The following is a 27,272-nucleotide window of genomic DNA, read 5'->3' as shown; positions in this document are numbered from 1 at the left end:
GCGGGCCCGCCATAAATCAACTTTAATGCCTTTTCTGAGACAACACGGTGGCAACACTGGAGTAATGCATAGCACTTTGTTAGCTCTGATCCTGTCCAGCAACAGGCAGACAAGAGGTCTCTTCTCAAGCTCATGTACTTGTCCCAATATAACACATCACATCCATAGCAGTGGCACATAAACACACTAAAATATCAACAGTGCATCGTTTCTTTCTTTCTTAAATCACCTGTTAATAAGTTCGAGACATTCAGAAGTCACCTTACAGCTTTGTCACATTGGTCACAAGATTTTAGTAAAACTAACGTAACATCAAGTGTGTCTTCAGGATGTAGAAAAATACAAACTACAAACAAGAAAGGATTTCTCTAGTCCGAACTATGCAGCCAGCCCTGCTGTGTCGGTTTGTAATTATTTCTGACACCCAGAAGATGGTCTTTAATGAGATTTTAATAACCAAACATTTAATAGGGTGGAGTCTGTTGATATGACACACACAGCTCCTAAACGCTCTACTTCTTTGTAATGTACAGTTTAAACCTACTCATTTTATGCCTTTGCCTCTGTTCTCTACACTGTACACTTGTACATATGATAAGACTAATGAATGGAACGATATTGAATTCTTATTAGTGTAGTAACACTAACATCGCTACTACAACTTAATACGTTCTAATAGGACTGATTTTGAAAGTAATAGCGAGTCACTTGTGACCTTTTAATGTTCAGGTGCTGATGTTCAGTACTGGTTAGTGGATGTAGTGCTTCATGCATCCTCATAATAAATGAAAATCCCATTGTCCCAGCAAACTTGCTTTCTCTCTGCCTTGTTTCTGTTTACTCATCACCAGAAAATTAACATCTGGCCGAAATGATGACTTTAATCGCTGCATGTGCTCGGGCTAATATGGGGGGAAAATTAACATTAGCCGATATTATACTGAAATTAATTTTTTCTTATAATTTCTAAAATAAACAGTTACATTATTATTGCTCTCCAGAGTGACACCAAAAGTCGTGTGAGATCTGGGAATGAAGACATGGGATGATAGTAACCTAATGTGTAACACACTCACGAATAAGAACCAGAAGACCACAAAGTCACAGGTTTACACCCCACTTACTACCAGTGTGTCCCTGAGCAAGACATTTAACCCTGAGTGTCTCCAGGGTGACTGTCCCTGTAACTACTGATTGTGTGTTGCTGTCATGGTTGGACCTTTTCGGACCACGTCTGGACCGGAGATTGTCGTGAACGGTCTTCCCCTTTTCCTGCTGGTATATAACTATGCGCTGTGTGCGCTGATGTTATCATGCGAGTTCTATTCTCTCTGTGTAAATTTGTGCGAATACGTCCTCAGCATCTTCACCAGCGGTAGAACTGTGACAGTTGCTCTGGATAAGGGAGCCTGATAAAGGCCAAAAATGAGACATGTTCTTAATGGTAATGAACTCTGTGGTAGTGGTGGTGAAATGTTAAATATGAATTATTTTGTAACTGTTCATCTAGCCGATACAGGGCACAGTGTGTGTTCATATGAAAAGCATGTTAACCCGAATCAAATGAGGTTTGTTCATAAACCATCTTTAAATGTTGCAGTGAGGATCAAGAGACATTATGCTGGTATTTTAGTAACTGTCAGCCTGACTCAACAACTATCTCATTTTTTTTTGGCAAGAGCCCATTTTGGTTTAGTGGATGAAATTTGTTTAGTTTTGTGGAGAAGTGGCTGCCGATTGTTGCAGGAGCTTAAACAGCAGCTGACCACAGGTCACAGATCTCAGGACTGAATCCTAGCGGTGCCCTTCTTACCAGTCTCTCTCAGGGGATTTCCAGGAGCGTGGATTTCTTTCTGAGCTTTTGTCAATTGCTCGAATTGCTTGGGACGGAGGGAAGAGATTGTTCTGAGAGATGCTCTTTCTGAGAGATGCCTGTTGAGGTTTTCTTAATGTGCCTTGCATAGACAATGCCTGTGATTCATAGATTAGAAGAATTTCATACCCTGGTACTCAACTGGGTGCGTTTGCTTTATAACATTCCATGCGGACTACTCCAACAATGTCTGTTTTTGAGAGAATCTGCTTCCGGGAGTCTATTCAACCAGCGAATAGTGTGATGGTTAAGATATATAAAATAATTTATTACACAGGCACAAAAATCTGCAGCACAACAGTCACAACAGACATATCAGGGGAAAAGCCCACAGAGCTGAAACCCACATCACTTCATACCCCCACATTCTGGAATTCTGTTGTTTTTTATTTCAACGTCTACTCTTTAGTAATACAATGTCTTGTGTAGCCTGCTATTAATACTTTAATTCAGGAACTTTTGCTTTAGCTTCTTGTATCATTTGGATGTTTTTTTGTCTTCACGCGATTGATGCCACGGTCTGTGCCACCTTACTAAAGTGAATAACTTTCGACAATTTTTTGGTAATATTTTCCACTCCCACTTGAAACCCAAAATCAGTTCAGAAGAAGTACCATGTCTTGGCCATCCTCTCAGTCTTGCATGGCCAGTTGGAAAGGTCTGCAGCAGGCTTCATGCATGCGATGGAAACCTATGTTTACCAGCTCAAGTATCCCTTCAGATCAAATATTATTAACAACTTGCTGCAAGACATTTTTGATAAATTGAACGCTCTTATTTATCCCTCAGGGCTGGAGGTAAATAGCTTGATCTGCAGAGTACTAAAATATCATAGCTGTCATGTTGTCCAATAAAAGCAGGCATTAATACACCCAATTGGTTCACATTATTAGCCATAACATTTGAGGGTTGTACCAAGAAACAGTACATTTTGACCATTTGCTGATATGATTTGCATACATATATAGTAACCTAAAGCATGTTTAACAAAACCATATTCATCTTGTGAGCGATAAACATGATCGTCCTGTTGCGCTGCAATACTGTCTGTATTCCAGTGAGGTATTAGCATTGTGATAGAATAGTATAGTGTAGAATCTCTGATGAATAACAGGATGTTGCGTTTTTCGCTGTGAATAACCTGCTTTGGAGTCTTTTCTAGAGGAATGACTCAGATGAAGGTGCTATGTGTCTTAATTATTGACTTTACGCTGCATTGCTCTTTTATTTCCAGGGGAGCTTTTTCTGTGGTGCGTCGATGCGTCAAGCTGTGTACAGGCCAGGAATATGCTGCCAAAATTATCAACACCAAAAAACTCAACGCACGAGGTAGGTGAAACTCACTGTGTGATATGCTCATTATGGACAAAATGAGCTGAATGAGTGGAAACCCAGTCTGTACACATGCTGGCTCTGTGAACTGTACTTCAGCCTTTCTATGTCTCCAAAAATGTGGAACTGAACTATTGTGAGATATTTTCCAGGCACTATTATTACGTGGGCAGTGTTGGGTAACGTCACATCCACTAGTCACCCCGCAAAGTACTTGAGTTGAGTGCTGATAATTTTTTACGTTTACATTTACAGCATTTATCAGATGACCTTATCAGAGCGACTTACAATCAGTAGTTACAGGGACAGTCCTCCCCCTGGAGACACTCAGGGTTAAGTGTTAAGTGTCTACCACTACCACTGATTTTAAAAAAATACTTTTGGTTTGAACATGGGTCTTCTGGTTCCAAGGAGAGTGTGTTACCCACTAGGCTACTACCGCCACTTACTGTGAACCATTGTATTACGACTGTGATTTAAAAAAAATACTTTTGCTAATAAGCAAAATTATAAAATAAACAATAATGAAATACATGAGCTGTGACCATGGCTTTGACTGGACTGTATATATATATATTTTCATGTGTTATGGTCCTTTAAGCAGAAAGCCCCCCAGACCCCTTGGTAGTAACAGGAGCTCTTCAGTTGCTTTTGCCAGGTGTCAGGGGGCACTTGAATGTCACCCCACAGACAGTGGCATCACAGTGGCACATTGGCAGTTTGGGATTCGAACCCACAACCTTCTGATTATTCCATGCTTCCTTACTCTCTAGGCCACCAGTGCTCTTGGGGGCAGTGGGGGATAAAAGTGTCTGATGTAAACTATGCTGTACAACCTGTGAGGGAGAATTTGCGAGAAAGCATCAATATGAAGCGAGAAAGATGGGACACTCACATGTAGGGGTGTTCGATGCAATGTAGAACATATCATAATGACGTTGTTGGTGACTTTCTGGCAGTCGCATGAAAATGATCTTGAAAAAGTAGTGCGGTAGTGAATGTGGCTGTCTGATCTGAGTACAGCACCTCTCTGTGTAGGAGTTTCATGCTGTGTTGTGCGGCATTTAGTGGCCTTGATCTCGCACCGCGCTCAAAGTTGCCATGACGTATTTTCGCGTGACCAATAGAATCAAAGCGGGCGAGTGTTCTTTCTGACACTTTGAAACAAAACCATGAAGCGGGAATGGAGGAAAAGCTGATCTTAACAGTCTCTGAGTATCCAGAGTATCTGAAGGATTCAGAGAAAAAGGGAATCTCATGCAGCGGTTGGGGTTTCTGTCACGCTCTCTATTATTATGCCTACCTCAGTTCCGCCACACCCGGGTATGTGTCGGCAACCGTTCATACATGAGACGGGGGACGTTACACTTTCCAAATGTTACTGCTTTTATGCAATATAAAATGAAATAATCATGAATAATAAAGGAGCTTGGACTGCTTAAAGTGAAGTGATTGTCATTGTGATACGAAGCAGCACAGCACACAGTGCACACAGGGAAATGTGTCCTCTGTGGGGACGGTGCTTTGCTCAGTGGCACCTTGGCTAATTAGGTTTCGAACCGGCAACCCACCACTGATTGGTGGAGAGTCCATCTGCATCATAGTGTCGTGTGCATTTAGAGGAGAACAACCAGTATATACAACTGTTACAAGGTGAGCGCAGACTGAACGCGACAGTTTTTCTGCTCACTGTAGCAAATCAAAGCGTCCACACAGGTGTACGAGACCTTAGCTCTTGTATTTGAAAACATCATGTGACAATGTAGAAAATTTATGGGATGGATCGCGATGCATCGATACCGAGACCATTGAAGGTGCAGAACTCTACTCACATGGACTGTCTCGACTCGACCCCCCCCTCTTCACAACACACGGGCAATGTGGTGAAGGCAGCCCTGGCACTTGGCAGCTGCAGGCCATGTGTTTGCAGGCTTACATGCCTAAAGCACGGGACTCTCATCTGACCCATGGGGACAGGAGGCGGTCATGGCCTCAGCCATAAACTCACAAACACTCGCAGACTAGTTACCACACCAGCTTCCACAGGAACCAGGCTCAGGCCAGTAGTGCATGAAATGTAGTCCTGCATAAGTAGCAAAAGATTACATTTCCTGTGTCCTGTGGAAATTTCTTAAAAATGTTGGGCAGTACATGGAAATATTTTTTCAGCTGTATTTCTAATGTATAGTACAGGCCAAAAGTTTGGACACAACTTCTCGTTCAATGTTTTCTTTATTTTCATGACCATTTAAATTGGCAGGCATTAGGGCTGCAACTAATGATTATTTTAATAATCGATTAATATGTCGATTATTTTTGATTAATCGTAGAATCTGATAAAAAAAAAAAAAAAAAGCATTCATTTCCAACCCTTCCAACCAATCTTTAGAAAGTGCACAAACATGTTGCTCCTTGAGCTGTTATAATAATAATAAAATAAAATTAAAATGGACTAACACAAAAACATACACATGTATGCTTTACATCTGCCAAATTAGACTAAAAATAGACTTTTTTTTTAAATAAAGTGCCACCTGAGCTGCCAGAACGATAAATAATTTATAAAAAAATAAAGAACAATACAAATCAGAATATTTAACAGGATTTGTTTGAATGTCAGAACTTGTTCTCTACACTACACTGCAGATGCAGTGTATTCTCACACTGACACACACACACACACAAACACACTGCAAAAAATGCTTTTCTAACTTAGTAGTTTTGTTCTGATTTCAGTTCAAATCTCTAAAAAATCTTAAATCAAGATACATTTACTAGACACATAAGAATAAGAAAGAAAATAGCATAAGAAATGTTTTCTGATAAAACATCTGAAAAATAAGTGAGTGATTGTTTAAAACAAGCAAAATTATCTGCCAATGGGGTAAGAAAACTAATCTAAACATCTAAGCATCTTAAAACTATGTTTTAAGCATCACTTAATTTTCTCATGCCATTTTTCTTGTCTAGTAATCTTGATTTCAGATTTTTTAGATATTTGGACAGCTTTTTTTGCAGTGTATCTATAAATGACAACAGATTGAAAAATGAATGGTCCAAAAAAGGCTAGTGAATAAAAACATGTCTTTTAGTCTTTTAATGCAAAGTAACTATAGCACCCCTGCTTTACTACTGTTATTAACGAGCTAACGCTAACTTGTCATGCCTGTCAAGCTGGATGACAGGTAAACATTTACATTTACGCCCTTATCCAGAGCGACTTACAATTAGTAGTTACAGGGACAGTCCCCCTGGAGCAACCTAGGGTTAAGTGTCTTGCTCAGGGACACAATAGGCGAGTCGTCCACGTGGAGACGCAGAGAACAGTCCGAACGCTGTTTCATCCCCCCTCCACACCTGTAGGTGGCGCTGTAAGTCCCCGTCTAGTTCTCCTCCGCGGTGAGTTAAACACCAGCACCAGGGACATTACGTTCCTCACTTCAAAACGGAACAAAAGTAGGATTCTGTAGTGACTTCCCCTGCTGCTGAACTCCCTTCTTCCTCCTCATCAAACACGCGTTTCAGGCGCTGGATCATTGCCGTGCTGCTCCCGTGCCGTGCCATGTCGCTTTTGCATATTTTCGCGCAGATTTCTCTGCCTCCGCCATGTATCTGTCCTCTACCTCACCTCGTTTTTTTTTTTTTGCTCCGCGCTGTCTATGAGGCGCCAAACTCTGCTAGCATCTGTGCGCGAGAGAGACCGAGTGTGTTCACTCCGCTCCGCGCTCAAATAAAGTTTTTTTTTAATAATCAAACGTCTCCGCGTCGCGCGACATAACGAATCGATTAGGAAATTTGTTGCCAACTCTTTTAGTAATCGATTTTTAGCGATTCAATCGATTTGTTGTTGCAGCCCTAGTAGGCATCAAAGCTATGAATGAACACATGTGGAGTTGTGTACTTAACAAAAAGTGGAGACCTGGCCTCCACAGTCACCGGACCTGTCCAGATGGTTTTGGGTGAGCTGGACCGCAGAGTGAAGGCAAAGGGCCCAACAAGTGCTAAACACCTCTGGGAACTCCTTCAAGACTGTTGGAAAAGCATTTCAGGTGACGACCTCTTGAAGCTCATCGAGAGAATGCCAAGAGTGTGCAAAGCAGTAATCAGAGCAAAGGGCGGCTATTTTGAAGAAACTAGAATATAAAACATGTTTTTAGTTATTTCACCTTTTTTTGTTAAGTACATAACTCCACATGTGTTCATTCATAGTTTTGATGCCTTCAGTGAGAATCTACCAACGTAAATGGTCATGAAAATAAAGAAAACATTGAATGAGAATGTGTGTCCAAACGTTTGGCCTGTACTGTATACACACAGTTAGGCGCAATTATCGGTCACAAAAAGTCACCTTGTTTCATGGTTTGATTCTATGGGTCATCATTACAATTGTATTACAATTGCTTCAATGAATTTTGCAATGAATGCAAAAGTAATCTTTTGTCAAAAGCTTTTTAAAGCTTTAACAATTTTTTTGGGTGTGGTAGTATGAGCATCACAATATGTAGGTAAAGAGGATGTTAGAACATGTCTGGTTTATGCCCCATCCATATGACAATTTTTTCTCTTAAATGGGGTGACCCAAAACGGTAATTTTTTTAAAACGGGTTCCGGCTTTTTTTTTATGAAAACTCTGACGTATTAGCCCAACCTCCAACCTGACCTATAACTCCAAATGTGTCATACATACAACAATGACAGGTTACATGTCGTACTGCATCAGCTGCAGAACCTCATAAATGTATCTTGAATCCTCTCTACGATGCTCCGTTGTTCCAAAAAAAAGACGCCCCTCATGCTTTTACATTTGCCATTCATGTTTTGTGGTGTTTGCAGCCCCACTTACAGGTGTGTGTGTGGGGGGGGTGGGGGGGGGGTGGGGGTGGGGTTAAAACAGCATTTGGGATGTTCTCTGCATCTCCGTGCATCTCCTCTGCATCTACTGTATCTAGCTGTATCATTAAGTTTCCAAACCACCTGGTAAGAATGCCAAGATTTTATAGATAATTCATTTAGTTAATTGAAATCTGATTTAGGGAAAGATCACACTATCACACTACCACATCTTACATGTATTGTGGATGACCTGGCTTGAGTTTTGGGCTATGGACCTTGTGTAGTTAGATTCTGCTCTAATATGAATTAAATGCTTTAGAAATGACTTTTCCCCAAGAGACACATTCATAAGAGTATAGCTGAAGGAATCTCTGCAGGAAGCTGGTTGAAGATGCTGAAGTGCGGGGCTACAGGCTGAGAACAGATGTACAGGTGCTGAAGGTTATTGCCTGGAGCAGTGCATTGTGTAACAGCCCCAGTTATGATTATCTCAATTTAAATGCTTCTGCTTTATGCAGATGGCAAGCGGTGCTTTGTCATTGGAGCACACGTGAAGGGGCGTGGCCTTGAGACACAGAGAATTGGTTTACTGACGCATTGTAATGTTGTGGCAGTCAGAGATTTGTTAGCAGAATGACCTTTGCATTTATCTTTATATGTAAAGGCAGTTGGATCCATTTGGACCTATGAGGTCTTCTTCAGTGCTGGAGAAGTGGAGACTCAGGTGCTTGTGTGTGAGACAGGTGGAGGCACGGCGTTTCTTGTTGCCCTACCTACTCGCTCTGATATCATTATGAGTAATCATCGGCAAGTGTGTGTGTTTTATGTAAGGGATAATCGTGGTGTGCCGAAGCCATGATTCACCAAGTGCTACGCACAAGGTGGCACCTACAATAAAAAGAGAAAAAAAACATCATCCAATGCATCAAATCTAGAATCTATTACTACTGGTAGTAAATGTATTCTAAGGAAATGTAATGTAATCTTGGGTTGTAAATTGTGGAGATTTTGCGTGATCCAAACATGGAAATGTGGGTTTAGCGGACAAACTGAATCTTCCAGCCAATGAGGGACGTCGTGACAGATATTATCCCAATTTGTTTGCAACTGCTGGATGATTGTGGGGGATTTGGATATGGATTCATTTGAACAAAACATCTCGTGTCATTTTTGCAAAGCCATGAATTACCTAAAGCACAAAGGTATCAGTGTGCCGTAGGACTTCTTTGCAGGTCCCAGAATCACAGTCACCCCGAAACCGGCCTGTGCACACGAAGCTGCAATGCAGAGAGGGAATGACCTGGATTCTCTTGTTCTGCCGCGTCGGTATAAAGTTGTCCTCTTGAACTCTTCATTGTGTAATTCTCTGGGTTGAAACCTATTTGTGCCATCGTGCCAATGTTAAGAGATTATGCCTTGAAACGTCCCTCACTGAACCAAATGTTGAAAATGTTGTTGGCTCCCCTTCTGATGTCTCTAGATTGTTCAGATATGTGGTTGTTGATTTATTTGCCATTTGCAAAGAGGTTCTTAATGCCTCACATCTCACTTTGCTGACACATCATTTTATCTGTGTGTGTGTGTGGGCTGATTTTATTTTAATGACTAAAAGGTCACTTTTCCAGTTTAATGCACATTTACCATTTCACGCACACCCCTACTTGCTTAATGTAGGATATAATTTGCAGGGGCACTAAATTGTTCTCGTCTTTGGCATGTAGTAGGCTCAATAATGCATCAAATGTAACACGTAGCCTGACCTGGATCTTTGGCGCAATGCAACTTTACCTGCTGATTCCACAGCTAATTACCTGAAACCGCAGTTGCTGTTACTGCTGCTAGGCACACGAAAAAGATTGTAGAAGTGACGTTTCTGAAACGTTTAGCTTTATTTAAACCTTTGGAAGTAATCAAAAGGTGCAGACAGACATGGCGGGGCTCACTGTTTTTGTGCTTTTTATAGCCACACCATGTGTTTTCAAGTGCCATTAGAGTTAAATCAATTAAATATACTTGAAAATGGTGGAAAAAAGGTCATTTGAAAATGCCCATTTGTTTTCCTATGATTTATGTTCATATTTATGGCTGAAAATGTTTTTTGTTCATTTACATAATTGGGAGCTGATATATTCTAATATATAAAAACACATTAGTATGTAAGATATCAGTCTACCGCAACAACCTAATCTGGCGTGGTGTGTGTGCATATTCTTCATTTTCACATAAGCGTGAATATAATTTCTTGTATGTAATAATGTGTAAGGCTATTCTCTGCCAAAAGCAGTCGATTAACCAGATGAGACAGAACGCAGCCCGGTTGTGGAGCTACTGTGCAGCGATAACACATGGGTTGAAATCTCCACGTCCGCGGCTAATCTGCGTTGGTATGTGTGCAGTTTCTGCTGCAAGTCGGCGCCCTGGGCCAGCTGCAGCTGTAATAAATCTCCTAACTGAATGGGTGCCCATGTTGATGTGAGGGACCGTGAATGCCGCCACATTCAACAAAAGAGCACGAGGGAGCCGATACGAGCTTATATCAGTAAAAGCAATATGAATCTCTGCTTCTTTACTGCTCGCTGCACACATTCATTTGCAATGGTAATATCTATGTTACATAATATAATGTACGTAATAAAATTTTATTTACCCTCAGTAACCTTTCAAATGAAAAAAATTTATTTCAATTGTCTTCACGTTCACTGAAAGTCTCCGTGTTTTTATGTTTTATGAGGACACATGGTACTCACAAAGACAGAAGAACAACAAAACCAATACAGCACCATATCAGGATGCTTACTTTTCAATACATCAGACTTCAGTATTGGTGTAATAAATGTGGGTAAGAAACCGGGGTTTTGTTGAAGGCGAGTTTCACCACTTAAATGAAAACATCGCGAGGATTTATGACAAAAATCTGTTCAAATTGTACTTCAAATTTCACTTGCAAAGAGAATTATAGAGAACTGCAATATCTTTTATTGCAGAATGTATTAATATTTGATCGTATTGTCTGTGATTCCCTTGCCTAACACAGTCATTCGCTATATGGCAGCTCCGATGTCGACCTAAGTGCTGTAGTGGTCGCAGTCCTCCTTCATCTCTTATTTACACCACTGCATCACGGAAAACCTCGGCAGCACGACTCGGCTGCAGCGTGTACACACCCTGCGCTCTGAGAACAAAGGCGCGTGCTGAGGTGGTGATGGAGACACCAGGCCTCCGTGGCTAATGGCAAACATCAGACGGCAAGCCCGGTGTCCGGAGCTGCGCGATCCCGCCTGCGTCAAAAAGTCCGGAGCCAAGCTGCCCTCAGCAAGGCTGCATTAATCCTGCCTGAAAAACCTTTATTGCAGCAGGTATTTTGCAGGTTCAGCACTCTGCTTTTGCCGTACTCATGCACATACGTGAAGATAATGTAAAATGCGGTCAATAAATATTTTACTTCTAAAGGGCGTAAGATTGAGTTTACACTGCAAATAGGAAACTTTATGTATTCAGTTAACAAAATAGTCAAAATAGTCATAGAAATCTGCCAGGCTGCTTTAGATTATTTAGACATGGTCTAATGCATGAAATATATATTAACTGAAGCATGATTTCATTAATTGATGTCCTTCTCTACTCACAAACCAGGTTTGGTTATTTGTGATGAGATTATTATTTCTAATTTTGTCAAATTTTGCTAGTATGAGGTATAATGACAGCATTTCCATTAGAAAGTGCGAAATGAATTTTCAACAGTTGCACACGGGGAACCTGTCTTTCAGGAACCTGTCAACCTTTTTTTATTCTACTTGCACTGGGTGATAGTCTAAAGTGCCACCTCATTCTCACCTTTATCCAGCTCGTGTCCCATTTTGCTGGCATATTGCTGCAAGATAGCATGAGATGGACAGAAAGAGCGCGTGGTGGAGGCTGACAGGCAATGATTTCAGTCAGGGTTGTCTTGGCTTTCAGAGCCCGCTGACAGCTCGCTGCTGGTGTGTGAGAATTAAAAGCTCTTGCCTCAGTCTTCCCCACGTCCTCCCTGCTGCTAATCACTAGCTGCTCCTCTTCATCATCATCAACGTCCATTTTCCAGTGTAAGGCTGTCACCTCCACTTCAATGGATGCGTGCGTCTGAATGTGCATGTACATATTCCTATTTTACTGAGGACCAACTCTTCTCACAGACAAAAGGAATTTGGATACTGAGGAATTTTTTTTTTTGTTTATTCTGAAAATTTTACTTCGTGAAATTATTTCATATTAATCCCGAGTTCCCCTAGCCTGTCTATGGTCCTGCAGCGGCCAGAAATGACGATACACGTGAAGAGTAAAAAAAAGTTGCATGACTGGTGTTCCACGAATGCCCAATCACATCTATAGGCCGCTCTCTTCCTCGTCCCGCCTCTCTCCTCCTCATTAGTATTTAAAGCTACAGACACCGAAATGGCGCGTCCTGGCGAAATATCACTGTAGGACTGGATCAAAGTATTTTTGTGGCATGGCTAAATTTCGGATACAGTATTAGGGGACTTCTAAGACCGATATAAATAATAGAAAAAAAGCATATAGTCTCTAATGCATTTAATAATACATTTATTACATAGATGTTGGCTGGGATGGGGTAGAGGGTGAGAAACAATCCCATTGTGTTGCAGTGCAGAAACTCAGATTTCTGAGCCTTGCTATTATGCGTGCCGTCAGTAGCAGTGTATCAGTTTGGCAACGGCCACACCAGATGCTCAGTATATTTGGGTGTTTTTTTTTCTTCTGTAGCCTCTTCCAGTAGCAGAACATGTTGCTGTTTGACTCATGCCCATTTGCTCTTCTGTCTGTGTCTCCATCTCTCCCCCGGCAGATCACCAGAAGCTGGAACGGGAAGCGCGCATTTGCCGTCTGCTCAAGCACCCCAATATTGGTGAGTGTCTGTGGCCGCCTGCTCCAAACTAGAGCTTATGATAAAGACATTCAGATCTCACCCAACCCAGCAGCTCACATGTAAATGTGCCAGCACTATGGATTTTGTTTTACAGCTTTATGGGTTACAGTGAGACTGGTTATATGCCTTGGTTATAGGGAATTATTGTGAAGTGTATTGTTAAATCAATGATAATCAATATTTTGCAACATGTCACACTGGCAGAAATATGCATTCACAGAAGTACAATGGCCTAAAACTGGTGCATTCAGCAGTTCCCATTCAGCATTTTGTATTTTTTTGGCACATTTTTTTTCTAGGTTCCAGAAGCTAATTAGCTTATTCAGCCAGACATGGTTGAGAAAATGCAGATTCCAAAGCTGTAAGAGTTTTTGTGAACTGTTGTACTGTGCAGCAACACTTGAACTAATATGACCTTCTTAGTAGAGTAAACTGAACAAAACTCTTCATGAGTTCTAGCCACAAAACCAAGTATCTGAAATTTGTATTTTGGAAGGAAGTCCTGTGGACTGATGAAGTCAAGATATATCTTTTTGGCTACAGGCCAGAATTTTGTGATCATCCTCAGGTTAACGCACACCTAAAACATACGTAACTGACTGCTTCCCAATATTTCCTAGATTCTGTAGTCGCATAAAGTATTAAAGAACATATCATGTGAGTTCTTTCCAAACATTGCTGGAAAGGATGCAGTGAATATGATAAAGATATGGGATGATGTTATGATTGCATGGGTAGTGTATTGTGCTATGTGTTTCTGAAGTTTTCTTGTAGTAAAAAGTGCACTTGGTCTGGGGCAAACTTCTGGCCTGCAGTGTATGTTCGGAAGGAAAAGGGCTGCTGAATTCGGTGAAAAAAGTACCCCTCTCCAGCTGTTAAGTCTGGAAATAAATTGATCATGCTTAGGACTCAGAAGCCTTTTACAAGGTTGAATGGCCAATAAATGCACAAAGCAAGAACTGAAAGACTCTTTTTCTGGCTACAAAAAATTAGTGTCACTGAATACTGACCATGTTCTGTGTTTTTTTTCTTCAGGCCCTTTTAAAATGTAATCTTGCTTAACATATATCATATTACACTCGTCATAATAGACTCATATTGCTCGTTTCTGTCACTCTGGTTGACCACTCCTCCTGTAATTTAGAATACATTGGATACTAGATTTATATGATCTAGTTAAAATATCTACAGTATGTGTTTCCAGTTCAATGTATATATTTTCATCTGTGGTTTGAGGAGTTGAGACGGTATCAGTACACCATGATGATCCTCAGTTGCATAACCTGGTCTCCTTCGATCTCTTTTTGTTTGCAGTTCGTCTCCATGACAGTATATCAGAAGAAGGCTTCCACTACCTCCTCTTTGATTTGTAAGTGTGTGTGTGTGTGTGTGTGTGTGTGTGTCCTTGTGTGATGGGTCATTATTACTCCAACCAAGTGTTAAGTTTTCGTTACACTCTTTATACCGCATTTCTCTCTTCCCTACAATCTGCAGCTCTGTTTCCATGGCTGTTCTGTGAGATGGGAGTCCTGTGCAATAATAGGGCTTCCCCCTGAATGATTGTGCCTACATACACACACACACTATGCATCATGCGTTCATTTCATTATGCACTTATAGTCATACAGAGACATAAACACACACTGTGTCTTCGTATTGTAATAGGCACATCGATGCAAGCATGCATGTGCACACACACCCTTTATTTAATTCTCTTACACATGAACAGATTTCATTATTAGGTATTCAAACGCACGCGTACACATTCAACAATCGTACATATGGTTTGAACTCCCTCACTCTCTCACAGTTACATATTCAATTCTAGCAAGCAATTCTATACAAATGCAGTTGCCACTCTCTCTCACATGAATACATATTTCTCTATTATCCTTTCATAATAACTCAATATTTTACTCAAACTGACACATTCATACTGTCACACATGCAACCTACACTTTTACACACATTTGTCAACCTCTTTCTTATGAAAGTACATTTTTCTTGAATGCGTTCATATTGTCATACAGACACACACACACACACACACACACACACACCCATAGATAGATATATCTTGCTCTAAAGTGACTGTATTGTTTGCAGGGTGACCGGTGGGGAGCTATTTGAAGACATCGTAGCCAGAGAGTACTACAGCGAGGCTGATGCCAGGTACATCATCGCCCTCCAGCCTGTCCCCACGGCTTCTGTCACTCTCTGTCCCTGTTTCTCTTTTTCTCTGTGACCTCTCTCCCTTCAACTCGCCCATCCAAACCAAGCCAAGTGTCCCCTCTGTCCCCGAATTCTCACCTGTGCATCATCGTCAGCTGCACTTCATCCATACACTGCCATCATTCGCTTGCATTTTGAGAACACTAGTCAGTAGTGCTAATGGTTAACACCTTGGAGTGGAACCTTCAGGAAAATCCTCAGCGGGTTTCCTGTGATGGTGAGAGGCGTGTGACCCCTGAGTAGGACCTCAGTAGTATGCAGTGCTCTCACTCTTTCTTTTTTCTTTACTCCCCTCAGAGCTGAGTCGGCAGTCCCATATGTTTCTCTCTGTGCCCTCAGTGGTTTTCTCGTTCTGTGGCTCCGTCGTTCTTTTACACTCACCGCCTCTCATGTCCTCTTTCGCCCCCTCTTTTCCTAAACTTTTCCCCCAGTAATCCTGTATTTCTTAACTCTCCTCTCCCCTTCTACATCTTTTCTTTATTCTTTGTCTACATACGGTTCATCATCCCTTTCTCGCAGTCAACACATTCCATCACAACATCTATTTCAGACACAAACACACACACACACACACACACACCCACACACACACAGGGCCATGTTTTCACAGCACAGTGTAAACTCAGAAGAGATACTTATCGACAACATATATGGCCTACAGATATAGTGAGTTAATTTAGCCATAGTGTGAAGAAAAGGACTAAATCATATTAGCTTGCATGAAGTTCAAATATAAGAAAAAATAGTGGAACACACACCCAGCCTTGTGTGTGACCATTTGTATGTCTGTGGGTGTGCACTGTACATTGGTCGTACATTGTATGCACCAAGTATGTTTGCATGTGTGTGTGTGTGTGTGTGTGTGTGTGTGTGTGTGTGAGAGAGAGAAAGAGAGAGAGTGTGTTGAACGTGGCAGCAGCCGCCTGGGGTGTTTGTGCTGTTCTCAGCAGTCTGTCCAGTCTCCAGGCTCTTTCTCGCTCGCTCGCCCCCCTTCTCCTTGCTGTATGTCCTCTCTCATCTTGCCTGCTCCCCCCTGCTGCCTGTCCCCGTATGTCAGTGTCCTCGCAGGCTGTCATTGCAGACGTCTGCCCTCTTCTCTCCTCCATCCCTGCGACCTCCCTTAGCCCGAGCCGTCTGCCCACAAGTTACCAACCCGCAAACGTTTCGTCTTCGGTGGCCTTGTGTGCAGAGACACAACATATAGGGCATTGTGTCAGTCTTGTATGATCTCTGCCGACATCCAGGCTAGCCCTGCCCTGCTCCCTGTCTCTTCAGAGACGTCTGAAAGTAGGCCTTTAATTAGCCCCATCAACGCATATACGCACAGAGACAAATTCTCTCGTGCGTGCACTCGCTCGCTCTTCCCGCTCCCTCACACCACTAACTGTGTCACAGATCATCATCTGTGCTCCCGTCAAAGAAGCTGCACTACAGAGCCACAAAGAAAGTGTGAGGAGGCTGGTTTTGACTGAGATGCAACAATGAATGGCTATGCATAAAAAAAAAAGTCCAAATCAATAAATGGAAATGAGGCATTCCTGGATTTGGATTCTAGAGGATTTTTTTATTGTGCAGTTTTGTATAAGACAGCATGTTTTATGTCACATTCGCTAGTTCACAAATCAGAATGCTTGTCTTGGTAGGGGGCAAGGTCCTTAGATGTCTATTACAGAGACCATGTTTATGATGTCCCTTTGTACAATTTATATTAGGCATTAAACCCCCTTTTTTCAGTCAGCAAAAAAAATTTACAAGCATGGAATCCAAACGGAAAGCGTAGGTACGATAGACCCGAAGTGCATGTTTTGTCAGTCAAGTAAACAGAGCATGATCATTTCAGCCAACTGGCCCCCATTTGTGTTTCCTGTGGCAAGTGTTTCAATTTTTTTTTCAATGACTTGGAGCAGATTGAAAAAAAAAAAACGGTAATTGTATTACTTTACATTAGGGTGGCCAGACGTTCTCTTTTCCCCCGGACATGTCCTCTTTTTGAGACCTGGAAATTGGGTGGTAGGGTGGTAGTAGCCTAGTGGGTAACACACTCGCCTATGAACCAGAAGACTTAATCCCACTTACTACCATTGTGTCCCTGAGCAAGACACTTAACCCTAAGTTGCTCCTGGGGGGGGACTGTCCCCTGTAACTACTGATTGTAAGTCGCTCTGGATAAGGGCGTCTGATAAATGCTGTCAATGTAACTGTAAATTGCGTCCAGCTAGATTATTCGAATTGTTGGGGTTTTCAGCTACCTGAACATTTGTCACGCTAGTTGATCGTTCTAAACCCCCCCTCCCCCCCCAGTCGCGAATACCCGTCCCCAACACCCCCCACACCCAGTTCAGTGTCACTAACCACCCCCTCTCCTTTTTGCTCGCAAGTTTAAATCTGCTCACCCAAGATTCCCACAAAACAACCTTTTAAAAACTATTATATAACTATTTATACCTTGACGCGACATCATTTAACACGCATTATGTCCAGTATACCACTGGGAAGATACAGCTCCATGTATTTTCCGATAAAAACTTAACAACTACAAATGTTGTAACAATCATTGAACAAGGAATGGCAACTGCACAATATTGTGATCCTCACTTTTCTGGGGACTCTCCTGGTAATATCTGGTGGAGTCAACGTTGCGGTTATTAAGCCCCAGAGGCCTGGCTCGTCTAATCCTATCTCGTCAGTTTTAATGAGGATTTTTCTGCATCCGTAATCCAGCCCTGCATGGATCAGATGCCGGAGCAACGTCAACATCTCTGCAGTGTTCATGTGCGTGTATGTGTGTCTCAGTTGTGAATTTACATAGTAAGCTGTGTGTGTGCGGACATGTTTTCAGAAACTCAGTAGTGTCTCACACACACACACACACACACACAGTAGAGTGTGTGGGTGAGAATCCCTCAGGCACTCCTCGCTGCTTCTGCGGTTTGTCATATATCCTGCACATTTTGACCTTACAGCACACACACACAAACAGACTCACAATTCACATGCTTCACTTTTAATACTCATCTCAGTCCTCCTCAATCTCCTCTCTCCCCACCTCTCTGCTCTTGTTTCTTGTTCTCTCTCTGAGTGTGCATGCCTGGCTGTGCTGCTCTTGGTAGTCTTGTGTCTCATCATGTTTATTCGGTTTTGTCTCCTCACTCTTCACCTCAATTTTTTCCATCTTCTTCCCCAATACAAACCAACACATGCCCTAATCTTGTCTCTCTGGTTCATGCATTGCTGTCCGTTTCATCCATTTGATCATGCTGTATTTGTATGGTTTTATTTTTTTTCTGTCCACTTGCTCTGGTTTCACCCACCACCCCCCATCTTCACTTCTCTCTGCCTCACCTCATTTCACCCCCCCCACCCCCCACCCCTTTCTGTTTTGTCTCCACAGTCACTGTATCCATCAGATTCTAGACAGTGTCAATCACATTCACCAACATGACATAGTGCACAGGGACCTGAAGGTCAGTATGTAGTGCAGCTGCACCCCTGCCTGCCACTGGCCACTGCTTGCGTTCCTGTATGTCTGTCTGTCTGACTTGTCTGTCTGTAGACTGGCCTGTCTGTTGGATTTTGTCTCCCTTGACCGTCTGTTGGCCTGTTTTGTCTGTGGCACCACAAGCTTCTGCTGCACTTACTGTAACCCTCACCCATGTCCCCTACCCACACCCCCATGCCCCACCCCTTTTAATGCACAGCCTCTCAGACCAGTGACCTCTCTCCTTCAGACAATGAAGGTGCTTTTTCACTGTGGGATGCAGTAATACCACAACTATAAATCAGATACAATAACTGTCAGTCATGTCTACATGCTCCTAAATATGTTAAAATCGACACACTAACAAAAGGGGATGGGTGGATAGTTAGTTCCACAACCAAGATACAGATAAGACATGAAGTGATGCATCACTGACATACTATGAATTAAGCTTAGTCCTAGATTAAAAACATTTTTGAATAGAGAACTTCACTGAATTTAGGACTGGGCATATTCCAATACACACACAAAAAAGACTGTTTTAGTGCTTCTTCCTCACCGCGAGAACACAACCCTGCATGTATACAGATGAAAGTTATTGTGGTGAATTGGTTTCAGTGTGACTTTTCGTGTCCTAAATTGCACTTTGAACAAAAGAAAGCAAGGGAAGCGTCAAAATGACAAACTTTCCTAAGCCTTGAACATCCATTACAATAGAGGTATTTTATTGGTGAAATTTGTTTTATACTCTTTGAGTATTAAAGGGCCGACTCCTGGACTAGTCTGACAAACTACACGCTGCTATCCTTCATGCAAAGTGCCATAAATTCTTTACAAACTGTTTTCATCAATGCCTTCACTAAGTGGACTAATCAGGTGACTCTGTGGGCTGCCATCTGCCCAAATCCATCTATCCTAAATGACATTTGAAATAAATCCTGGGATTTATTACCTAAAAAGGTTTTGTCAAGGGTACATATTGACCAGGGTGGGGAAAAAAAATCCCTGACAGCTGGCAGAGCAGTGGTGGTGACTGCACACACACACACATGTTAGTTACACACACATAGTTTTAAGACAACTGACACGCTTCTGCATGTGTCATATGTGCTTAGATTAATGGGACCTTGCATAATTAGCCCCAGTAAAAAAACACACACACACACGCACACACACATTTTCATTGAGGGAGTCAGATGAGCTCTGGATTTGACCTGCTCAGTATTTATTCATCAGGAGACCTTTAGAAACCAGACACAGGATTCAAATTTATAACCCTGAACTTTACTGCCATGCCAGCCAGAGCAACTGTATATCAGTCCTCTCTGCTGGACACTTGCTTTCTCTCTCTTTTTCTCTTTGTGTCATTAGTTCACACTTTGTCCCTGTCCAAACGTTACTTTATATATATCCACCATGGTCAGAAAAAGCCCACATTAGATAACCGGGGAACTTACAAACTTACCACTTGTTGTATGGTGTTTTACATACAGTGGCATGCTTCATCTTATGTTTACTTAATATTCACACTAACAGAAATATCAAGCAACTTTTGCATGTCACTGTGATGAAGAGAACCATTATCTTTTTCTTCCTTTCTACTTGAGCTTTGGAGTTTGACGTCTGGAGTCTTTATCGCTTTAGTGCTGAAGAGCCCTGCCCCTTTACTCGTCTCACTTTTCCCCAAATGCGCCCCTCCCCCTTCCCCTGCTGCACAGCCCCATGGGAGCTTGAGTGCACACAGACAACCCAGCCCAGCCCAATGTAGCTGTCCTGCATGCCACTGTGCAGTGTCACAGCGAACGCGACACACACCTGCCACAAGTGCATGTGGTCCCTCGTCACCGTGGGACGGCACACGTGACAATGTACATGGTGTGTCCAGCAACACATGTACATCACCTCTGTCTTTCTATACCGTACATCTGTCCGTGTCTTTACATCACCCTTATATATCTATCAAGTGCTGAATATTTACACTCACACACAGATTTTTATATATATATATATATACACACACACACACACACACACACACACACACACACACACATATATATATATATATATATAAAAATATCTGTGTGTGAGTGTAAATATTCAGCACTTGATATATATTTGATATATATATATATCTCAAACCTCTCTGTGCGGAGTGAAATGTTTGTTTCATGCTTCTAGTCTGAATTTCAAAATTTGTCAGAAAAGATGCAAACATATATTGAAGGTTCCTAATAATTAGATATATTTATTTTAAATTATTTGTGATAACCTCATAGTATCTCCTTCCCCATTTCAATTATTGACAACACTTTTAGTTTTTTTTTGTCTTAAGTGGAATATGAATCTGATGCTTTGCTTTTGTTAGAACATTAAGAGACCTGAGTGAGAGAGTTATAGTTCCCAGCAGCCCTCTCTTGGGACACAGGCCTGCCTACCAATCAGCATGGCTGACTTCACAGCAGTGATCTGATTGGTTTGTGACATCAATGTAATCACAGAAATGAGACTATGGGATATGTGTATGGTGATATGACATTGTGGTGGATGGTCACATAGTCTCTGCTGTGAGCTGCACCAGTTCAAGGGCGGCCCAGACGCCTGCGTCCCAGAGAGAGTTGCACCCACAGCCCTTCCCATTGACCCCTTTTCCAGTCCCGCTTCCAACCCCTTGACCCCCTCCTTCCCCCAAAACATCCTCCAGACCCCAATTCCAAACCTTGGCCTGTGCACGGGATTGAAAGCGCTGCTCAGACTAACATGCGCCCCCTGGTGTTTGCATGCAGTCATTGCATCCAGCAGATCCTGGAGGCGGTGCTTCACTGCCATCAAATGGGCGTGGTGCACCGTGACCTGAAGGTGAGTGACATATTCTGGCTTGCTGCCCTTTGAACTTCTTGTATGTGTGTGTGTTAATATTTGTCTGTGTTAATTTACCAGATCTATGATGGCAATAACTTCACTTACCTCTTCTCTCAGAGAATGTTTGAGGGCTTTAGACCCGACTGCACTGCCGCTCCACTTGTTTATCTCTGATACATCAGGTCATATTTGCAAGAGCTAATGTGCTAGAGCACCCCAAGTGCTCCGTGTTAAGTGTTTCATTTATTTGTGGTGTTTTTGTTTGTTTTGTGTTCTTGCTCAAAGTGTTGGTAGATCAGAATACAGCGACATGCAAAAGTTTAAGCAACATAGCTAAATCTAAGTTACTGTCAATATGGTAAGTGACCAAAAGATGCAAATTTGAAATGCAGAATTTTATAGCTTGGATAGCGGGATGTTCTTAGAACTGTTCTTCTGCTGATTCTACCAGGAATGTTTGCTCTGGTGATGCAACATTGTAAAACAGTGCTCTACCACTCCATAGTCCAACGTGCAGTTCTTGGAGACCTCCACATCTCAAGTGGACCTTCATTGGCTATTTCTTAATAACATTATGACCTGAGGAAATGGCTACCTGCTGTCTTCTTGTAGCCCTCTCCTGCTTTGCGAACATCAATATTTAGATTTTTCAGAATGCTAGGTAGTAGTTTAGATCTCACGGTTATTGATTTCAGGAGGAATCTGCATCACTTGGCCTATCCTAATGAGGATTGTTCAAACTAATTCCTGTTTGGAACCTTGGTAAAAAAACCAGACCAATGGCTTGGAATGCTCCAAATCTTGCACAAAATGTTGAAATCCATAACGTTATTCCATTTGGTGATCAGTTTAGCTTTTGCTCGCTCAGAGTAACAGAGAGTTCCCAGATCTGTTCCGGATTTTAACAGTAGTAACATTACTTTACACTGTGACATATGCTGCTAGTTCTCGTGTGGCTCAGTAGCTATGGGGAATTCTTTTTAGTGGGGTCTCTCTGGGTGTGTGTGTGTGTGTGAGTGAGTGAGTGAGTGAGTGAGTGATGGGCTGTCAGTAGAAGTGCTGTCCTTGTGACAAATCCCTTTCTGCTGGTGGCAGCGAGCCTTTGTTGCATGCTTTGTGCACTGTTTTGCATGGTCTTGTTTTGATGGTGGTGATTTCTTTGCATGTGTTTGGCATTATGTTGCAAATGCTGTTGCTGAATTCCAAACTATATACTACTTGAATCTAGCGAAAAGCAGCAGGATTTGTGAGGGGTCGTGGGTAGTGCTGAAAGTGAACGATTGTGGACGTGTGAGCTGGGTGAGTGGTAATAAGGGTGGTAGTGGCCTAGTGGGTTTAGACACTCGACTATGAACCAGAAGACCCAGGTTCAAATCCCACTTATTACCATTGTGTCCCTGAGCAAGACACTTAACCCTAAATTGCTCCAGGGGGGGGACTGTCCCTGTAACTACTGATTGTAAGTCCCTCTGGATAAGGGCGTCTGATAAATGCTGTAAATGTAAATGTAAATGAGTGCTGCTGAGAGGGTCGACTCCGGCCATGCTGGGGGCTGCACGGGTCTGCTTTAATTGGACTGGCCTTTAGACCAGGGGGCTGCGCTCATCCTGATCCTTCACAGCGGGAATGTGAGTGGAGACTCGCCAGGAATGTCTCCAGTCCTCCCTAGATCATTCTCTCCTCTTTCTGCTCCCTCCGTTCCTCCCTCATTCTGAAAGGAGGCCAAAAAAAACAGGAACTGTTCCATCTCCCGCCCACCACTGTTCCTTCTTCTCTCTGTGTCCCCACTTCCCTCACTGCAGGGAAATCAGCCTCTCCCTTTCGGAACACACCAGCCCGTGTCTGGCTGTGTGTGTGGAGTGTGGCCGTACGTGTAATTTGGGCATGTATGAGGTGTTGCATGCCACTGCCTGTGTGCAGAGGCAAGAGGTTAGGTGCCAAAAATCTTTATGGCAGTATACTATGATTCTATCTTTTTTTGTGTTTTTTTTTTTTTTTTGTGGTTGTAATAACACCACATTGCATATGTACGTAAAGAGTTGCACAGAAAATTTTTGGTTACTACATGTAAAACATGCCGTACTAATTGTGTTTTCTGTTTTTTAATTTAATTCTTAATCATGCATTTAAAATAACATTAATTCTACATTAATAATAACATCATTATTATTAAATAATATGAATTCCTCCTTGCCCATTGCAGAACTAAAGCAGCACACCTCCAGTGTTTACAGGATTTGGTTGAAATTCTTGCACTGCATGTCCCTGGAGGGACTGATAAAAAATGCGTTGTGGACAGAACAGTAATAACTCTGATCAATACCAGTCAGCCAATCATTTAATAATCGCATAATGGGGCTGCCCTGTACTGCGTAATGTAATATAATCTTGGGATGAGGCTCGCGATGCATTAGAATTCCACCCACCCCTGTGCAGTAGGATGGGATTAGCACAGGCTGATCGTCAATGCTGAGCTGTCTAACCTATCTTCTCGCTCTCACAGCTGGGTGTGATAGCCACACACACACACACACACACACGCATGCACATGAGATATCTATTTTCATACAAACTTCACAAAGTGTGTGCAGGCTGCAGTCAGACACACGGATCAATGCAGAACCTGTTATTTACCAAAACATTTGTATTTACCAGTGTCAGATACCCCCGTGCACATGCTAATGCTTGCTCAAACACACACACACACATGCACGCGGATTCCATGTGCTGAAGCCCATCGAGGGCTCTCCTGTGTCGGGCGGGAGAGTCAGATGGAATGAGAGGAAGGGGAGAGGGAAAGAAAGAAGTGATGCTGCAGTGACAGAGAGCCCCCGCATTGCAGCAAGGCAAACAGAAAAAAAAAATCCTGGGTGTGTGTGTGTTTAATGTTGAGGAATCAGATCTGTAACTTGGCCTCTGAATCCAGGTCTGGTGTGAATGCAGATGACAAGATGCTCAGGTCTTTGGAGGACATTACCTTCGATCACTGACAGGGAGTAATGAGGCTGTGCAGCCTAGGCCAGTTAGACACATACACTTCATACAGTGTACACTCTGAGTATATACAGTTTATAATATACATAGTACCTAAAGTGTATTAGAGTGTCTGTGTGTGATTTCATAACTGCTTTTTTGTGTGGGTCTGCTCGCATGGAGTGTCTGTATCACTTTAGTGTGTTGACGTGTGTGTGTGTGTTGACACGTGTATGAACCTGTAGTGATCCAAGCTCCTTTGTTCTCTCAGCCGGAGAACCTGCTCCTGGCCAGCAAGTGTAAGAATGCTGCAGTGAAGCTGGCCGATTTTGGGCTGGCTATTGAGGTGCAGGGAGACCAGCAGGCCTGGTTTGGTACGTTCCTAATGCAAACACACCCACACACTCACCTGGATGCACGGTCACACAGAACCCTCTCTGAAGGAAGAGAGTGCTTGGAGCTCTAATGCATGTGTGTGTGTGTGTGTGTGTGTGATGACAGGATTTGCTGGGACACCAGGCTACCTGTCTCCTGAGGTGTTGAGGAAGGAGGCGTATGGCAAACCTGTCGACATCTGGGCTTGTGGTGAGCATCTGGGAGGACGCATACTGTGCAAAAGTTTCAGGCAGTGATGGAATTGTTCAGGAAGACACCAATAAATCGTTTAGATAAAGAAATATTTGATCAATATCTGACAGGATTTTGTAACGTTAATAAAATTGCTTGCAACTTTAAAATAGGGGTTTTATTTTCACTGGTGGAAATAGATCTGTACATCACGGATATATACAATACAAAACACAGACACACACATACATATGGACCTACTGAGAAGTTACTACTCTACCTCAGAAAATTGTTTAGGGTGAATGTGGTATTTCATTGCTCTGACTTGTATGTTGGGTCTCAGGTGTGATTCTCTATATCCTGCTGGTGGGCTACCCTCCTTTCTGGGATGAGGACCAGCACAAACTGTACCAGCAGATTAAAGCTGGGGCGTACGACGTGAGAGCCTCTGCCTTATACTCTACACTCTGTCTGTCTTTTGTGCCACTTTTAGTTTAAGGTTAAGCAACTAAATCACTTAATTATATTTTAAAGGTAAAGAAAGTTAATGTCCTTCTGTCTACTAAAATCTCTTTTTTTTTGTGAAAAATCAGAGCATAGAATTAAAATAATTCAAACTTTGAGTCCGTTTTTCCTTAATTTTGGGATGTTTGTGATTTTTCTGTATGTTTAGTTTCCATCACCTGAGTGGGACACGGTCACCCCTGAGGCCAAGAACCTAATCAACCAGATGCTAACCATCAACCCGGCAAAGAGGATCACTGCACAGGAGGCCCTGAAGCACCCATGGGTCTGCGTGAGTATCTGCACCCTCAGAGCAGGTCCCTCCTGTTCTCTTGTGCTTTTTTTGTGTTTCAGTTCATATAAATGATACCATATAGTCGATGCATACACATCATGACAAACATGCAGAAGAGCATTAGCACATCAGGCTGTTAAAGCTGGGGCAGTGGTGGGCTAGCGGTTAAGGAAGCGGCCCTGTAATCAGAAGGTTGCCGGTTCGAATCCCGATCCGCCAAGGTGCCACTGAGGTGCCACTGAGCAAAGCACCGTCCCCACACACTGCTCCCCGGGTGCCTGTCATGGCTGCCCACTGCTCACTCAGGGTGATGGGTTAAATGCAGAGGGCAAATTTCACTGTGTGCACCGTGTGCTGTGCTGCTGTGTATCACATGTGACAATCACTTCACTTTAAATAAAGAAAATTCATCCTTCTCACAGCAACGGTCCACTGTGGCCTCTATGATGCACAGACAGGAGACGGTGGAGTGCCTGAAGAAGTTTAACGCCAGGAGGAAACTAAAGGTGGGTCCAGCACCGGTCGTGCTGCATATTGTTCAAAACTCACCAAATACCACAAAGGCTGAGAACCAGAAGTAACATTTTTGGTCAAATGGAGATGATATGCTTTCAATTGTCAAAGTATGCATTTACACAAATACTTCAGTCTTAACCATCCTTGATTCTTGTCTGTATATGAAATGATATGGTCAACTTGAACTGCAGCATAATGGATGTATTAGTTAAAACTGAAATCACTGCTCTGGCAATGGAAATGTGTCACTTTGGTTTTTAATTTTTTTAAACTTAAAACTGAATGGCAACTGATAATTTTCTAAATATTCTTTAATTCTGAACCTCACTCTTCCTCTCCCACAGGGGGCCATTCTCACTACCATGCTGGTGTCCAGGAACTTTTCTGGTAAGAGAAATATCACATTTCAGAAATGTCTCACATCTGCTGTCTGACACATCAAAATTTTTAGGTATTAGATGGCCAAAAAGTTATTAATTTTTGAAATAATAAATAATTGTTAAAAACGATTAGATGTCACCACCCTGGATTGTTTGCTCATGTGGGGATCTGATGTGCACCTTTTTTCATTTGTATGTAGCGCATGCTCTTTATCTCTGCTTCTCGGTGTGTTTGTCTTTCTGCGCGGAGGCGGAGATGATGCTGCCCGAGTGAAGATAAATGATGAATGAGCTTTTGCAGGCACACTATGTCCCATATGTTCATGGGGCCACTGGTGGGAACCTCCACTACTGTGCCTGAATGAGTGAACAAATAAAAGGTCATCTGCTGCAACGAAGGTCATCTCTTAAAAGTTCCAGCCTGTTTGGGTCATTTCTTGACACCAATGAGAAGGGCGTTTTATCTGAATATCTGATCATGATTGGTTTTCTATTTTACTATT

The 27,272-nt window shown here is 42.4% G+C and overlaps 1 protein-coding gene across 50 annotated transcripts in view; it reads left to right on the top strand.

The window, feature by feature from the left end:
* Positions 1-27,272, top strand: part of camk2b1 (calcium/calmodulin-dependent protein kinase (CaM kinase) II beta 1) — a 53,675-nt gene that overhangs the window by 2,229 nt on the left and 24,174 nt on the right. For 35 of the 50 annotated variants that reach the window (XM_028995516.1, XM_028995527.1, XM_028995544.1 and 32 more), the window contains exons 3-13: positions 3,108-3,202; positions 12,882-12,941; positions 14,277-14,331; positions 15,069-15,134; positions 18,586-18,658; positions 24,779-24,881; positions 25,009-25,092; positions 25,418-25,512; positions 25,748-25,870; positions 26,296-26,379; positions 26,734-26,776. In XM_028995516.1, the coding sequence (XP_028851349.1) occupies positions 3,108-3,202; positions 12,882-12,941; positions 14,277-14,331; positions 15,069-15,134; positions 18,586-18,658; positions 24,779-24,881; positions 25,009-25,092; positions 25,418-25,512; positions 25,748-25,870; positions 26,296-26,379; positions 26,734-26,776 (881 nt within the window). Of the gene's footprint in view, positions 1-3,107; positions 3,203-12,881; positions 12,942-14,276; positions 14,332-15,068; positions 15,135-18,585; positions 18,659-21,458; positions 21,532-24,778; positions 24,882-25,008; positions 25,093-25,417; positions 25,513-25,747; positions 25,871-26,295; positions 26,380-26,733; positions 26,777-27,272 lie in introns of all 50 variants that reach the window. The other 15 variants (XM_028995517.1, XM_028995546.1, XM_028995545.1 and 12 more) reach the window with 1 other exon arrangement.

Source organism: Denticeps clupeoides, chromosome 11, assembly GCF_900700375.1.
Source record: "Denticeps clupeoides chromosome 11, fDenClu1.1, whole genome shotgun sequence".
Classification (NCBI taxonomy): Eukaryota; Metazoa; Chordata; class Actinopteri; order Clupeiformes; family Denticipitidae; genus Denticeps; species Denticeps clupeoides.
Note: the sequence above shows the minus strand (reverse complement) of the source record. Positions and strands in the feature narration are given on the sequence as shown.